Here is an 18,037-nt window from a genome sequence, read left to right as displayed (position 1 = left end):
TTGAGACAGTGTTGTCTGACTCTATTAAACTGTGAAATGATGTTTCTAGGCCTTGGTCTAACCAATGATCAAATTTCTTCTGAAACCCAAGAGACTACAAATCGAAATGTGCAAGAATTTGTAATACTATTGGGTCTGAACGATAAACATTGTTTACCATATCCATTTTAACAAAAAAAATGTTTATTACAGATTATCAAAGCTATATATAACAAAAATATTCTTTAAATTCCTTTCAGTATATTTTTAAACGATATATGCAATAATTTTGACTATGTGTGTATTTAATTATTATTACCACTATTACTGTGTCTTAATAAAAGGCTATTAAAACACGGTCAGCTAAAAGCACGAGTTCTATACTTACAATGTATCAATTTTCCTACTATCGGCATTTCCGAAATACACCAACTGAACTGAGGGCACGCTGATAATGATACCATCCTCGCTTACTTCTGTTCCACCGAAGAAAATTGGAAGGATGTGAGTATCCCAGGTTACTGGGTTGATCATCAACGGAAACGTCAGATTGATGTTATGGTTTTCTACCTTAAATAACAAAAAAATTTCATTCATAAATAAATTGTTTTCTCAGTAAAATATATTAAAACTAAATTCTATAGCTATTGTTATCAAATGGTATTCTAAAGCCAGATTGTCATATGATGGAAAATGGGGAGATTATTAGCAATAATGATATCAAAAAATTGTTACTTTCTCCAAAAGATAGCTCCATCTAAGAAAAATATTAGTTATTTTTAAACTACTGAAATAAATGAAGACTGTTTAAGTTATTAATTTTTAACAAAATATATTAAAAAATGTCTATACCTATGTGGCGGATTCATCTCTCCAAAAAAATTATATATGGGTATTTCGCCACTGCAAGAAAATCTACAAAAGGTATAAAAAACCCCTACAAAATAAAACAGTTATTTTTTGTAAACACTTCTGCGTTAATCCAAACCATATCCAAACGTAAACTACTTGTCAAAAGTTGGGTTTACATACCAGCAAAAAAAACAAAGAATAAAAAAAAAACTATTTAAATTCAACTATTCGAGAAAACTTTAGTTTTTTTAAAACAGATACGTCTACCAAAATCGTTGACGTTCTGTTAAAATTACATTATATCAAGTTAAACTTCAAAATTAACAATTAACTACCTAATAACAATTACTTAAGGTATAACCCAAGAAGGTAATTTTAAAGTAATTTATAAGGTAAAACCAAGAAGCCCCAAACTTTCTGTATGGTTATTTTTAATTTTTACGTATGTTATGTTTATTTATGTTATGTTCTTTAAAATCAAAGAAGCGATTGCCATACATTACTAACATCTACAGATGCATGGGCAATACATTTATTTTTATTATATTGTATTAAAAAAGCCTCTTTTATTTTTCTTTTTTATCGCTTCTTTCATTATAATTTTGGCGTTATTAACGACGTAAAGAGATAAACTTTCCGAAACGTTGAGCAGTTTTTTGTTCGTTAGGCAAATTTATATATCTGTAAACCTAATTTCTGACAGGTAGTTTCCGTTTGGATTAACGGAGAAGTGTTTACACAAAATTGTATTTAAACTATTGTATTTTGTAGCTTTTCTTGCAGTGGCGAAATACCCATATAGGATTTTTTTGGAGAAAATATATCAATTAATATTAATAATAATAATAGCTCCCGTATATAGCGTTTAATGCCTTGGGAATAGCAAGGTACAGCTTGCAATGCTAGAGTCGTTCGGTATACAAGGGAGGTAATGTGGCTAACACTACGCTTCAACCGCCTATTATTACCTCAGGATTATGAATCCCAAGTACTCATTTAAGGCTGAGCCGACCTAGGTACCCAAACTATTTTTATTTTATTAATAGTAGTCGGTTGAAATGCCGGCTGTGGGATTCGAACCCACAACCTTTAGATTAGTAGATGGGAGCTGTACCTCGACGCCACCGGGCACCCAATTAATATTGATAATAATTGTTTAAAATACTACAATTTGTTTAATTATTAATATTGAAATGTTTCAATAATAATTAATTATAGTAGATAGTGGTGGAAAATGACTCAGTTTTAATACAATCAAAATCAAGGATAATTAAATAGGACTGGAAAGAAAATTAATAGAATATTTTCAACTCCTAAGAACAACAGCTTTGTCGTTTAGCTTATTTTTGACTGTGTTTTGATTATATTTAAAATATATTAATAATAATAATTTACTTTTTAAATTATTTTTTTTTAAATTGGTAGTGAAATAAAAAAAAAGTATAATACAATATTTCAAGTGGAATAATTCTATGTAAAAATTTGATTTCATTTGATATAATTTAATAATAAAGTAATTTTGGGTCAACATGGTCACAACCAAATATATTGACAGGAATTTCAATAGTTATGAACTGGAGAATGTTATCTAGAGAGATCAGAAGAGGACCACCATAGATCCAAAAATATTGCAGGGGAACAGACCGATAGCCAGCTTAAAAGTCTGATTATTAAAAATACTTTAACAATTTTCACACCCCTACCCCTACTTTCTTTCATAACTACCCTCTTATAGATTTGAAAGGAAATTTGAGGTAGGTTTCTTAAATGTATGTAAATTACTTTTAATACAATTTTGAAGTTGTACACAATACCTCTGATAGGATTTCAAGATTAGGTCAATACATGATACCTGGTTGGATTTTTCAAATGCAATTTTCACACCCCTCACCGCTACACCCTTTTACCACTACCCCATTATGGAATGGAAAAAAATTTCACGTATAGACTTAAGACCAGTTTATTATAATATCTGTTAGGTATACGCCGATCTATACTAATATATAAAATCCTTAAGTGACTGACACACTGATTAATCACGATCCTGCTCAAACCACTCAACGTAAGAAGCTCAATTTTGGCATACAGGTTGATTCTAGGGTGTAGAGGTTCGATAAGAAGGGATTTTTCGAAATTCCTGTTCCAAGAGGGTGAAACCACCCCTCAAATATTACAATATTTTTTATTTAAAAAACGGTCAAGTTTCCGAAAAAAACGCTTAAACACTTTTATTTTTTTACATATTTTAAGATTTTTTAAAGATGTATACAGGGTGTTTCGAAAAATCTGGTCCTTGATTAATCACGATCCTGCTTAAAGCGCTTGACGTAAAAAGCTGATTTTTAGAAAAGAGATTGACTTTAGGGTGTAGAGGTTCGATAAGAAGGGACTTTTCGAAACTCGAATTCTAAGGGGGTGAAACTATCCCTCAAATATTAAAATATTTTTTATTTAAAAACCGGTGAGTTTTTCGGAAAAACTCTTAAACCTGTATATTTTATTTTGTTGTTTTACATATTTTAAGATTTTTTTTTATAAATTTATACAGGGTGTTTCATAAAATATGACCACTGAGTAAGCACGATTCTGCTTAAACTGCTTGACATTTAAAGCTGATTTTTGGCAAACGGATTGACTGTGGGGTGTAGAGGTTCGATAAGGAGGGGCTTCTCACCATTCCAAGAGGGTGAAAACGCCCCTCAAATATTACAATATTTGTTATTTAAAAAACGGTTAGTCTTTCGGGAAAACGCTTGGACAAGCATAATTTATTTGGTTTTTTCACATATTTTGAAATTTTTTAAAAAATCATACAGGGTGTTCCAAAAAGTTGGGTAATTTCTTAACCACGATTTTGCTTAAACTGCTTGACGTAAAAAGCTTATTTTTGGCAAACGGATTTTTCGAAAGTCAAATTCCAACGAGATGAAACTACCCCTCAAATATTACTAAGTTATATAATAATATCGCCATATTGTTTTTTTATCATGCTGACATAAATGAGAGAAAATTTTATTCAGTTTTTATGTTAATGGAAATTCTTGCTTTGTTTTATCATCACCATTACAAATGATTAATTCGACGCTTACGAAGTCGCTGGTACACGCTAGTTTATTTATAAAAGTGTTTATACCACTTTATTCACAACATTATTATTTCGATTAATTAGGTATTCATTGTTTCTACTTACGTCCTCCATAATGTAGTCCAAATTTAAAATATCGTTTTGGAAGCATTCCGTCATCCACTTCGCACAAATGTCGTTATAAGTAAAATATTCGTTTTCGTAAATGACGGTCATGTTTTGTATTAGCTCGTCTAACATTCTAATTTCTTTCCAGACTTCGACTCTCAACATATTCTTGTTTCCATCTTTGGACGTGATAATAACTCTGCCAAATCTACCTGAAACAAAGAATGAGCATTATAGTAATATATAATTATGTATATAATTTTTTTTAGTTGTTTCTTGGGTGTTGTTTGTGGCTATGGTTAAATTAAAACAATATTTTTTCGACGTTTTGCATTTAATGTATCATGCTTCTTCAGGATTTTTTTTGGTCTTTCCATGTCTTGGAGTAGTATTAATTATCGTTTCTTTACTGAGAATCTCAGTATTGAACTGAGAATCAGTACTAAGAATCTCAGCAAAGAAACGATAATAAATACTACTCCAAGACATAGGAAAGACCAAAAAAAAAATCTTGAGGAAACATGATACATTAAATGCGAAGCGTCGAAAAATTATTGTTTCTAAAGAACTACCATTAAAAAATTAAGGAACTAAATACAGCAAGCAATAAAATAAGTCTCAACTTCTGCCTCGATGCATTTTCATGTTTTGCTTTGTATTTTTTTAAGGTGGCTGTGCCAACGCGTCGCGCCGTAATTGTTTTATTGCAAAAGTTATGACAGGATCAATAATACGAGCCCTAACAACTAAATGTTCGGACAAACAAAAATTTATTAAAAACCTTTATTTTCATTAACTGAATTATTTACATTTAAGAAATACATTAAAAATATATTAGAATCTAACATTTCTAATGAGTATTTAAATAGTTTAGTTTCTATAAACATTAAAATAAACTGTAGGCCAATAAATAAACAAAAATATTGCACAATATCGTGACAACTAAATGTTCGGACACTTTAAAAAATAACTGTTCTCATATGGCGTTACATCGACATGAACTTTTGCAACCACTGCAAGCCTGTTTGGCATTGTTTTTATTAATAATTGACATGCGTCCGAGCAAAATTTTGCCATAATTCACTGAATATCATCGTCAAATGGGCAACGGTTTTCTTGGGGATCGTGGCACAATTCTTGTTTTGTTTTATGCCACATCTCTCAGTAACATTAAGGTCCGGACTATGCGAAGGCAATGAGGGGACCTTGATGTTCATGTCCCTAAACCATTTTTTAGTAGTTTTAGCCGTATGGCATGCCCCGCCATCCTGTTGAAACATAAAATTCATATCCTGGTAAAGGTCTTTCGCACTTCACACAAAACTATTTTTCAAAAAATTTCTTGATGTTTTGACACATTAGTTGTACCTTTCTACCACCTCATATCTTCCTAGACCCATTGCGGACGTAAACTCTAAAAGCACAATGTCTTTAGGAAATTCCACTGTCCATCTTTCATAATGATCATGCATGCGTGCAGATGTAATCCTCGAACTTGCGATTATAATTAACAGCGTCGAATTGGAACTTCTGATGTCACAAACTACAAAAATGACATTAAGGTAAAGTATTTAATTATTTCCCAATCCGACGGTAATAATTCCAATCGCAAATTGCAAGTGCACGGATTACATATGCACATGAGTCACCTTAATATCGATATAATAAATATAATCGAACACCGCTAGAGTGTCTATTTGATAAAGATTGCCTCAAAAGGACAGTGAAATTTCCTAAAGGCATTAAGATTTGAATGTGTATGTCCAAAATAGGCCCAGAAAAGTATGAAGTGGTAGAAGGCATAATTGATGCGTCAAAAAATCAAAGAATTTTGAAAAATATTCTTCTGTCAAGTGGGAAAGACAAAGGTTCTTGTAACCAATTGTTCTGGTAAAGACCAGGACAATAATTTTATATTTCAACAGGATGGCGGGGCAAAAAAAAATGGTTTAGGGACATGATCATCAAGCTCATGGCCTTCGCACAGTCCGGACCTTAATGTTATCGCGACATATGGCATAAAACAAAACAAAAATTGTGCCACGATCCCCAAGAAACCGTTGCCCACTTGACGATGATATTAAGTGAATTATGGCAAAATTTTTACTCTGGCGTATGCCAATCATTAATAAAAACAATGCAAACAGGCTTGCAGTGGTTGCAAAAGTTTATGCCGATGTAAAGCCATATGAGTACAGTTATTTTTTTAAAGTGTCCGAACATTTAGTTGTCACGATATTGTGCAATCTTTTTTGTTTATTTATTGGTCTACAGTTTATTTTAATGTTTATAGAAACTAAACTATTTAAATACTCATTAGAAATGTTAGATTTTAATATATTTTTAATGTATTTCTTAAATGTAAATAATTCAGTTAATTAAAATAAAGGTTTTTAATAATTTTTTGTTTGTCCGAACATTTAGTTGTTAGGGCTCGTATTCTTGGCTCTAGTTAATAGCAAAATGGTATTTTCTCCTTTTGAGATGCGCGATATGATAAAAATCTATTATAGTTGCAATCGAAATTCTCAAGTAGCAAGTCAACAGTATATGGAATTGTATCCGGAAAGACCACAGCCTCATTATAGCCGTTTCGCTATTTTAGACAATAATTTGTCTCTTTATAACCAAGAAGAAAATATGGATCCCGTGTAACTACTGAAGAAGAGCAACAGATTATTAATGAAGTTGGTTAATTTTTTATTTTTCTATCTTTTTCTACAATATACGTATTTCTCTTTAAGGTGGACAACAACACCAGGAAATCAACTAGACAATTTGCTCATGAACTCAACAAACCCAGAAAACGTGTACAAAATACTTTACATTCTCATGGATACAAAGCGTTTAAAATACACGTTAGTCAGGCACTCAGGCCAGGAGATAATGAAAGGCGCCTGCAGTTTTGTGACTGGTTTGTTCAAAAAATAGATGAAAATGTAGATTTCCCTAATAATATAATATGGACAGACGAATGCAGCTTCTCAACTAGCGGATTATTCAATAGAAACAATGAACATTATTGGTCTATTGATAATCCAAGGATAAACCAGCAGGTACGAATTCAAGGGAGAACTTCATTCAATGTATGGATTGGTATGTGGAGGAACACAATTATTGGACCTTTCATTTACGATGGGACGATATCTAAATTTGATTAGGAATGATGTCTTAGACGCTCTAGACAATCAACCTTTGGCGGTATTGCAAGAAATATGGTGGCAGCAAGACGGAGCTCCTGCCCAAAATGGAAGGGAATTGTACTACAGTACTTGAATACCGAGTATTGAAATTATCCTATTAAGCCCTTACACTAGAAGAAAGTAGAAACCCCTTATAGGTTAAACCGAGCACGCAACGAAGATCGCCGCGCACAATAAGTAACGAAATTCCAAGTCAATCCCAAGTCTTCCAACCTGTACACAAAACAACGATTATAAAGTAACGATATTAAGTACCAAAGTGACGAGTAACTAAAGTAACTAAAGTAACGAGTCCAAAGTCACGAGTGCTATTACCAAAAGTAACTAGTAGTAACCAGTCCATATAAGTAACTAAAGTTTACATAACTAGTCAGGACATATGACAAGAAGGACAGAGGGCAGATGATACTACATACGGTAGATAACTACAGCATGGTATACGTACATAACAATCCATAAGTATTATTAATATAATATTAATGCATATTAAGACTTGGTATCACAGAACTAAGCGTATTATAGAAAGCAAATTCTGTGCAGCAAAACTAGTTTATTGTTATAATTTACCATAACTAAATTAAATGTCCTGGTATTTATTTTTTATACGGCCGTTTAGGAAAAAAATAGTAATTATAATAATACACCATTATTAGCGCAATCCAAGCATACGGTATTTGTACTGGCAACGCCTATGCTATTAGCACAGAAGTAGAAATCAAATTTTCTATTTGTATCTTAGAAATAAGTACAAATTAAAATTATTTGCTCATGAAAAGGAATGTAATATGGTTGGAGGTGTTTATTATAGTTAGTTTTCTAAGACAATTTACATTTTTACTTAGTAATTAAATTAATTAATTTGATTATTTCATTAATTAGAAGTGTCCGATATTAAGAATACTTTTCACAATTAAAAACATTGCACAAACTATGCAAATAATAAAATTATTTAATAATGTATCATGGTTAGTGAAGCGTTTATTTAATTGGTTGTTTCTCAAGAGAATTTTTTTACAGAACGATTTTATATTCATTATATCAATATTTCTTGAGGACTGATAAGGAATTGGCAGAAAATGATGAAAACTAAATGTGAATTCCCTATCTGTAGATAATAATAATAGTATATAATATACAGGGTGCTACAAATTCGAGATACGAGCATTGGTATCTGGGAAACCGTAACAGATACGAAGATGGTTAAATTGAGGCAAAGTTACGCCTTGGGCTGTTCACCATGATGTCATCAAAAAAGTTTTAAAAATTTCAAGGATTGCTGAGTTTTTTTGGAAAAAACGGATTTTTTTGAAAACTAATTTAATTTTTTCCTGTCGTTACTTTTCAGAAAATCAAACAACTAATAGCACGTTCTCATAGCCACTTTATTAGGGCTATCTGATAGTATTTTTAGATTTTCAAATTAGCTGATGATTTGTAAGATACAGAGGCCAACTTAGTTTTTTTAAATACGGACCTGCATTTTTTATTTCATATTTTCAAAGAATTCAGTCTCCTGAGTACAATCATATGCCACACTTTATACTTTTTTTTGTTTTGTATTTTAAATTATTTAATCTGATTATATTCATCGCAACGATATTGATCAGTGCTAATTAACATTGAATAAAGAAAATTGAGCCAATTGAAAGATGCAAATAAATAATATCCAGATCAACAATCTAAAGATATTATTTTTAACTTTTCTTATTGTGAAGTTGAAATTCTCATTGTACGATCTAATAATTTGCATAATATTTATCGTAGTTATTATGTATAAATTAACTTCTATAAACTAGTTTCTAATGCTTTACATAGTCTATATGTTCTCCCTAATGCACAAATTTATTTTTCGTTCAATTTTATTTATAGCTTTTCAATAGATCTTCTTATACTTCTGAATGCATTTTGTATTCTTTATTCTAACTGCCGAGATGTGTTGATTTCACTTTTTTGTAAAATTTGGACCTGTCGAATTACTTGACGTCATCAGACCCTCCAGATACCTCGCTAGCCATTATACTGCCCTACCATTTCCAATCCATCTTCCGGGGAATGATTTGATTGTTTATATTACATTTTATTTATATTATTTTTTATTATTTTATTGCATTTGATTTTCCGTATTCAACCCACGTCACTGTTAAGTTTGAAAGCTTATCAATATTGTTACAATGAATATATTAAATAATAAAAAAAATCGGTAAAAAAACTTTTAAGTTAAACGGTTTTATCTTATGTGCACTGAAAACTAGAAAATAATAATAACAATTAGGTATTTTGAACTTCTAGTTCAGAAATATTATAGTACTAGGCAGAATAGCTTTTAGGCATATTAGACTAAAATAAAAACGTGGTGCCCATTAACTATTGCTGTAATACTTTCTTCTATACTAAGTGTGGATTGCATCGACTTACTATAATCGTAACTGGAGATTTTGACAATCAATAACCAGCCGTGGCGGCTTCACCAGCAAACGCCGAGCTCATGATCTACCAAAGCATAAAGATATGCTTTGCCATAGGTAGGATTTCAGAGGGGCCCCACGTTTTTATTTTAGTCTAATATGCCTAAAAGCTCTTCTGCCTAGTACTAAAATATTTCTGAACTAGAAGTTCAAAATACCTAATTGTAATTATTATTTTCTAGTTTTCAGTGCACATAAGATAAAACCGTTTAATTTAAAAGTTTTTTTACCGATTTTTTATTTTCTAATTTTTAGTATTTAACGGAAATGCCTACCGAATATTCCTCATTCTATTTAATTCATTTAGCATCATTATTACATGGTTTTTTACCTGATAATTTATTACAATCTAATTCCTCAATACATAGCCCTTCCAGAGACTTGACTCGACTTAGAGCCACGTATGCTTGCCCTTCCTCAAACAATTTTGAGTCCAAATACACTACTGCATGGTCGACTGTGCTGCTCTGCATTTTATGGACGGTGGGCCCATGACAAAATTAAGGGTAACATCCTTCTTTCAGCCGTACCATAATTGAATTTTGCTGGAAATGGTATGGCTTTCGGGTGTATAACGTGTATGCCGTCTCTGCCAAATTCAATCCAAACTGATGGTACATCTGTTTCGTACATTTGGGTTCGACGGAACTGAGGCCAAACAATTTCTGTAATGTGGCCCATAGCACCATTTACCAATCCTTTTGTAACGTCAATGTTGGACCGCAACATTACTTTTGCTCCTACAAATATTTCAAGTACTGATTGTAAGCCTCCAGTCTTATTTATATCTGTTGGTATTATATGTGCTAAATTTAAATTATCTGTATTTCGTGTGGCGTCAATTAGTTGGTCCTGTGCTTTAATGGTATAAATTCGAGATCCCTTATTCCGGAACAGATTTAAAACAGCAGCGTTGTGTTAAATGCTAACAACTCTCTCTGTCTGTCGCGTTCTGATGCTAGCCTAGACTCATGACGCTCAGGTGTTTCTGACGCTAACAACTCTCTTTGTCTCTCTCGTTGTGATGCCAGCCTAGACTCATGACGCTCAGGTGTTTCTGCCGCTAACAACTCTCTCTGTCTGTCACGTTGTGATGCTAGCTTGGACTCATGACGCTCAGGTGTTTCTGACTCTACCAGCTGCCTTTGTCTCTCACGTTGTGCTATTAACCTGGCATCATGTTGCTCAGGTGTTTCTGTTGCTAACCGTTCTCTTCGTTTCTGTAGTCGACTATAGGTTTCATTTTTCACTTTCTTCTGCATCGTTTCGTTCTATACTTTTCTTTTTCGCCTTTTCGAGCCTTCTTTTCGTTGTGTAGCAGTTTTGTTTTTTTATTTTTGTTTGTTTTTTTATTTATTGTTTCCATGTTGTTCCCACGAGTAATGGACATTTTAACGGTCGACCCCCCCAGAGGTTCAGTAGAGGGCAAGGCTATAATATACAACAAGAGGCGCCCAATCTTGAGGGGAAAACGCTTGCGACATTACATTTTAACCACCCTAATGCCATACAGTCCTCAGCACGTTTTAACCTATTACCTTAACTTGGGTGGTAAAGCTACCGCTAACTACGTAGGTACATCTAATCACCTATTTTTTTTATCTGTCCTTCTAACGTCACACAATCTTGGACACAACTGTTCTGGACACGACTACTCATGCCCTCACCTAATACGCCATTTTGTAACGACGTCCATCTTGGATTTTAAATTTTGTCATATTATTATATTATTATTATTATTATTATATTTGTCATGTATTCTACTAGTGTAGCCCTTTCATTTGATACCCATATTGAGGGGGTTGTGGAAAAATATGAAATCCGCCATTTTGTACCGGCGGCCATCTTAGATTTACAATGTTATTGATATTACTATATTGTATTGTCATCGGAACTAAAGGTGTGTACCAAATTTCAGACCAATCTGACAACAGGAAGGTACTTAAATTTCAATTTTTAATTTTGACCCAAATAAACAAACAAATAAATAAATACCGTACGGGTCGAGCTAAATAAAGCCGTTTAAAAACCAGAGCTGGACTTGAAATTAGTTTAAATAAATTATGTCCAAATTTCCAAAACAAAAAAATATTGAGTGTGGCATATCATTGTTGTCAGGAGACAGGTTCTTTCAAAATCCGAAATAAAAAATGCAGATCCGTATTTAAAGAATTAAGTTGGCCTCTGTATCTCACAATGTATCAGCTGATTTGAATATCAAAAAATACTATCAGATAGCCCTAATAAAGTGGCTATGAAAATGTGCAATTAGTTTTTGATTTTCTAAAAAAGTATCGACAAGAAAAAATTAAATCGATTTTCAAAAATATCCGTTTTTTCCAAAAACTCAGCAATCCCTTGAAATTTTTAAACTTTTTTGATGCCATCTTGGTGAACATCCCAAAGGGCAACTTTGCCCCAATTTAACCATCTTCGTATCTATTACGGTTACCGAGTTACCAATGCTCGTACCTCGAATTTGTAGCACCCTGTATAGTAGTATATAATCGAGGACGCGATTTTTAAGCATTGTTGCTAACAACGGACATATTCATTTTTACGCTGAGCGTCTAAAAGCGCTTAGCGTAATGACGTTAATTTTCGTCTGACGCGTTTAGCGTCTTTAGTGATTGCGCTGAGCGCTTTGAAAACGGTTGCCTTAAAGGATCGTTTTGCTTGTCGAACTGTCAGTGAAAATCAAAAAAATTGTGATTTGGGGCGTTATCTTGCTCTTTAGTGAAAATTACTACTTCTTCTATAAATGCCTCAATAAGTAATTGGTAATTTACGACTTGGCAGCTATAACTATTGTTAAAAACATCGAAAATGCTGAGAAGACTCTTCAACACTTCCCTCGTATAATAAGAATAATGACATATCTATAGAAAAATAGCTTGACATAACTCAACAATAGGTTATGAAATTCACGTAACATTGACATTTTTCATTGTTATATTCGTCAGTTATCAACTTTTGACTATTAGCTACGTTAGAAATTGTGATGTTGCCAATATGTGCTCAACGCGTATCCAGAACACGATTCGCATGGCAACGAGAATACCAAAATCGACTGCCTTGCGTTTCGCTGATCGAATACTTGCGCTTACCGCTTTGAAAGCGTAACATTTTTATGTCAAAGTTACAGAATACAGGCCCAGGCAGACATATACCGGGTGTTGCATCGTCGGCGTCGTTGGGAACATAGGAAATCTCATGCAAAATTTGAACTGTCCAGATATTGGCTCCCCTATGGATTTTATAGCGAAGTCGTAAATAGACTTTTTAAAGGTCTACATTTTGTAAACACACATGCCAAATTTGAACAATTTTGGACAAGCCGATTTTAGGTAATTTGAGAAAAACTTAATCGATTTTTAAATTAAAACTGAATAGGTAAAAATGAAACACCACGTAAGTTAATTTTAATAAAATTTTAATATTCAGTACTAGTAATAATTTATTGTTATACTCATAAAGAAAAAGTGAACATGATAAAATACGCGGGAAATAGATTAGATAGTGTATCTGACATGTTTCGGTTAATTTTCCGTAAATATTAAAATTTTATTAAAATTACTTTTGACAATGACAAAATCATAGTTTGTAAACCTAAGGTATGTCAGTTTTTGACTAGTGTTTGATTGTTACCTGTTCGGTTTTAATATAAAAATCGATTAAGTTTTTCTCAAATTACCTAAAATCGACTTGTCCAAAATTGTTCAAATTTGGCATGTGTGTTTACCAAATGTAGACCTTTAAAAAGTCTATTTACGACTTCGCTATAAAATCCCTCCCCTATGGATTTTATAGCGAAGCCAATATCTGGACAGTTCAAATTTTGCATGGGATTTCCTATGTTCCCAACGACGATGCAACACCCGGTATTTACTTGGGCAGGGAATTAAACAGCCAGCTAGACCACTTTAAGAAAATCAGAGGAAGGATTAAAATAGCTAGGGCTGGTTTCCTCAATATGCGGAAGTTCTTGCGCCATCTGAGAATAGCTATACCAACGAGGCTAAGAACAATAAAATGTTGTACAGGGTGGTCCGAACTGTATTCGGGAAACTTCAGCAACATATTTTGCATATAAAAATAAGTAAAAAAGTTCGTATAAATGTACGTCCGAAAATGCTTAGTTTCCGAGATACAGGGTGTAGAAGTTTCATTTTTATTTCGATTTTTTCCAAATATTTTTTGAACTAACGTCAATATTTGGATCAAAATCGGTGTCTAGGAGTTTTTTGACATGAGAAATTTGATTTTGATGTCAATATGACTCCTACTTATAGAGGGCGCCACCTACATATTTTTAACCGAATTTGAAGAATAATAACTTCTTGTCCGTACCTGTATAAAAGTACTGAGTAAAAGAATATACATTTACGACGTTTTTTACGTAAAACAAGTCTCTTGGTAAAAATCGCTATGAGTAATGGTTCTCAAGATATTTTGAATCGAAATTATCAATACCTGTCATCATTCACATAAATTAAACATGATGTTGACTAAATAGTTATTAGACTGAAATCATAAATTTGAAATGTTTTTGTGCCAAAAGTTCAACAGAAACTGTTTCATCATCATTTTTTCGAAGGAAATTTTATGATTAATTAAAAAAAATAAAAAGCTCCAAAATTTAATATTTCAGTGAAATATTTTATCTACCCAACCCTTTTATTTTTTGTCAATGACATGTATTGACTATTACCATTCTAAATATCTTGAAAACGGTTGCTCGCAGCGATTTTTATCAAGAGACATTTTTTACGTGGAAAATCACGGAAATGTTTTTTTTTCACTTAGTAGTTTTATACAGGTACGGACGAGAGAAAAGTTATTACTCTTCAAAACAGTTAGAACACATGTAGGTGGCGCTCCCTACAAATAGGAGTCCTATTGATATCAAATTCAAATTTGTCATGTTAAAAAACTCCTAGTCACCAATTTTCATCCAAATATTTATGTTACTTCAAAAATTATTTGGAAAAAATCGAAATAAAAATGAAATTTCTACACCCTGTATCTCCGAAACTAAGCATTTTAGGACATACATTTATACGAACTTTTTTACCTATTTTTATCTGCAGAATATGCTGCCGAAGTTTCCGGAATACAATTCGGACCACCCTGTATATGGCCCCTGCTTCAATATGGATGCGAAACATGGACGCTAAAACAAGAAGACATCAAACGCCTTAATGCATTTGAAATGCGGATGTATCGTCGGATGCTGAGGAAAAGTTGGACCTCCAGAACAGCAAACTGTGAAGTTTTACACAGAATGAAAACTCGTGCACACCTAACAGGAACAATTAAAATCAACAAGACTTCCTACCTTGGGCACATAATGCGGCACTCAGAATATGAGGAAATACAGCTCATAATAGAAGGAAAAATCGATGGAAAACTTAGCATAAAGGAGGGCGCGCACTGAATGGGTAGCGGCGCGAGCGAGCGGCACGTAATTTTCAGCTTACGTTGAAATAAATGTAAGCCCGCGCACCGCATTAGATCGGTGCGCTTCGAGCTATCGGCGCCATTCGAGCTATCGGCGCCATCAGGCGAAATCAGAGAATGCATGGGAGGGGGACGAATAGTCTACGCCGAGCGACTATTTTTAGTGGAGCGGTTTTACATTAAACATGTCCGATAAATTATTAATCGAAAGTGTACGAGACCATATCATACTTAATATGCGGTTTTTTATAAAAAATTCTTAGAAGCACGTAACCTATATTGTTTACTACCCTTATTCAATAACTGAATTAGAAAACCTTCCGATTAAACCCATTTATTTCTCATATTTCATTATATCTCATTTCGTTTTGATTATCTCATATTATTATGGAAATCGAATTTAAATATCGTCAAAAAACTTATCATATTATTTAATTTTTGGTTTGTTTTGACGTTAGTAATAACAGCTGATAAATAGTCATCCTATGTCACAATGTCACTATGTGATCGCTTCGTACAAGGTACAAATAGAGAAAATAATATTTATGTTTGAATAAATATTTGTGCATATATCTAGTCCAGTTGGATGGGAAATGACGATTGATGACATTTCCTATATAAATTTACATATAAAATGGCACCGACCTTCATTTCATGGCCATGGCTGATGCTGTTCCTTTTCGATAATACGGTACTATAAAAACTATTTATATTTTTTCTTTTTTTCAATTTTCTTTGACTTTTTATTATATCTTAAGTTTTTTTAAAATCTTGGTTTTAAGTCAGTAGTGAATAAAACGAAACTTGTGTTTATTTTGTTTAACGATTGAAGCGTTTCGACCATTTTAATTCGGTCTTCTTCAGAATCTATAATATACAATACAATTTTATCACTAACAATGTGTTTAGTATATAATTTTTTCTTACCACAAACGTAGAAAATTATTTATACGTATATTACAGATTCTGAAGAAGACCGAATTAAAATTGGTCGAAACGTCAATCATTAAACAAAATGTAAACACAAGTTTCGTTTTATTTACTACTGACTTAAAACAAAGATTTTAAAAACTTAAAATAAAAGCTGTATATAAATGTTTGTAATGACACTTATTTAGATTAAAAAACTAAAAATAGAAGTTTTGACTATTTTTCATATCTAGCTTTGTTTTTAAAGAACAAATTAAACCCTGTTGAATGATACTAAATTTGTTAAAATCGGTCAAGCTAAGAGTCATGTAGTATATTTTATCCCCATCTTCCACTCTATTCACTAATTTTATGTGGTATGGTTTGGTAAGATCTAAATATATTAATGTGTGTTTGGTTAAGATCTAAATAATATTAATTTCCATCATAAAGCATAAAATATAAAAAGTTGCATAAAAATATATATAGTAATAACACTTTATAATTTTTTGAAATGCTGAATGCATTTGACTAAATTTGAATAAACTTCTCCTCGTCTATGCTCAAATTTATGCTGGTGACGTACTTTCGACCGTCGATCGTGCGATTCCAGTGCGCGGCTACAATCCACTTTCCGACCGGTCGTGCCGCTCGCTCTCGCCGATACCCCTTCAGTGCGCGCGGAGCTTACAAGGAGGAAAAAGAAATCATGGTTACGTACCATAAGAGATTGGACCTACACCGGCGGAAACATCCTTATTCACCAAGCTCTGAAGAGAGAGACATATGCCATATTAATCGCCAACCACAACAGAGAAGGCACCTATGAGGAGGAGGAGTGTGTTCAGTAATTAATATTATCAAGAAATTTTCAACGATAATTGATAATTGATTACAGTTGAGGGTTGGAACCTTTGGTGTTACACAGAAAAAAAAACTAAATCACCACAATACACCAAAACACTTTTACTTTTACACTGGACGCGCGTTTCGCTAACCATGTTAGCATCATCAGCAGATGATTATAAACTGAATAACTGAATATTTATAATTATAAGTAAAAGTGTTTTGGTGTATTGTGGTGATTTAGTTTTTTTTTGCAATTGATAATTGGCTTAATTATAAAAATTACTCTATTTTCGTATTGCGAAAAATCACTTACCTGCTCTTGTTATCCTTGCCACGTCAAACCTACTCGTATAATTGACTTTAAAATAATTTTCCACTATGGCTCTTTCAATTTTTCCTTCTCCATTAATGGGACTGAACAAGTACTCTGGATCAATGTTGTTGTGCATCCTTTGATATCCCGTCATTCCTAGAATGGTGATCATCACGGGGATTATGAGGAAGTAACCGGGATGTTTGCCCACCACAAGTCCCAGCTTGTAGAAGGATTTGTTGAGCAGTTCGTCTACGATTTTCAGGCCAATCATCTGAAAGAAAAACATTTTTTTAGATGTTTTACTTATTCTTTGTAATCCAAAATTGAAGAGAATACGTTGATATATAAATATTGACTTTTGACTTTTTGTTGAATAAAATAAATCATAAATAAATGCCTTTATTGCCAATTTTTTTTTGACAATTTGTAGACAAAGGTAAAATAAACAAACAAAAGAGAATACTAAACATTAGTAAGTATACAAATCCCAACTAGCAAATATAGTTCCCAGTCCTTTTAAAAATGTCACTGCCCCTAAAGTATAGTTCCTAGGCCCACTCTGCCACTTAAAATGTTACTCTATAAGGAATAGTCACTTTGAAGTATATTTCGAGAGTGACCGGTTAGTCCTTACCTACCATAAAAGTGGAAATTAATCAACCCGATTGCAAGTCGCAAACATGTAATTTAAAGAAGTGGCTGGAACTACCCGAATCTTCGAATATGACACCATAAAAGACCAACAACTTTATAGTAACTTTTCAAAGTAGGGGTTACCAACAAGTGCTACCATAATGCCTCCATTAAGTAT

The 18,037-nt window shown here is 32.8% G+C and overlaps 1 protein-coding gene across 4 annotated transcripts in view; it reads right to left on the bottom strand.

The window, feature by feature from the left end:
* LOC115888096 (patched domain-containing protein 3) overlaps positions 1-17,497 on the bottom strand; it is a 52,368-nt gene extending 34,871 nt beyond the window's left edge. For 3 of the 4 annotated variants that reach the window (XR_004051210.1, XR_004051211.1, XM_030907671.1), the window contains exons 1-3: positions 17,224-17,497; positions 4,022-4,236; positions 368-549 (exon numbers count right to left, since the gene is read on the bottom strand). Coding sequence is in view for 2 of the 4 variants with exons in the window: in XM_030907671.1 (XP_030763531.1) it covers positions 368-549; positions 4,022-4,236; positions 17,224-17,497 (671 nt within the window). In the remaining 2 variants the exon portion in view is untranslated. The remainder of the gene's footprint in view (positions 1-367; positions 550-4,021; positions 4,237-17,223) is intronic. The other variant, XM_030907672.1, reaches the window with a different exon arrangement.
* Positions 17,498-18,037: the final 540 nt, after the last annotated feature.

Source organism: Sitophilus oryzae, unplaced genomic scaffold, assembly GCF_002938485.1.
Source record: "Sitophilus oryzae breed Bouriz unplaced genomic scaffold, Soryzae_2.0 scaffold_683_pilon_pilon, whole genome shotgun sequence".
Classification (NCBI taxonomy): domain Eukaryota; kingdom Metazoa; phylum Arthropoda; class Insecta; order Coleoptera; family Curculionidae; genus Sitophilus; species Sitophilus oryzae.
The sequence above is the reverse complement of the archived record's forward strand: the minus strand, read 5'-3'. Positions and strand labels throughout refer to the sequence as shown.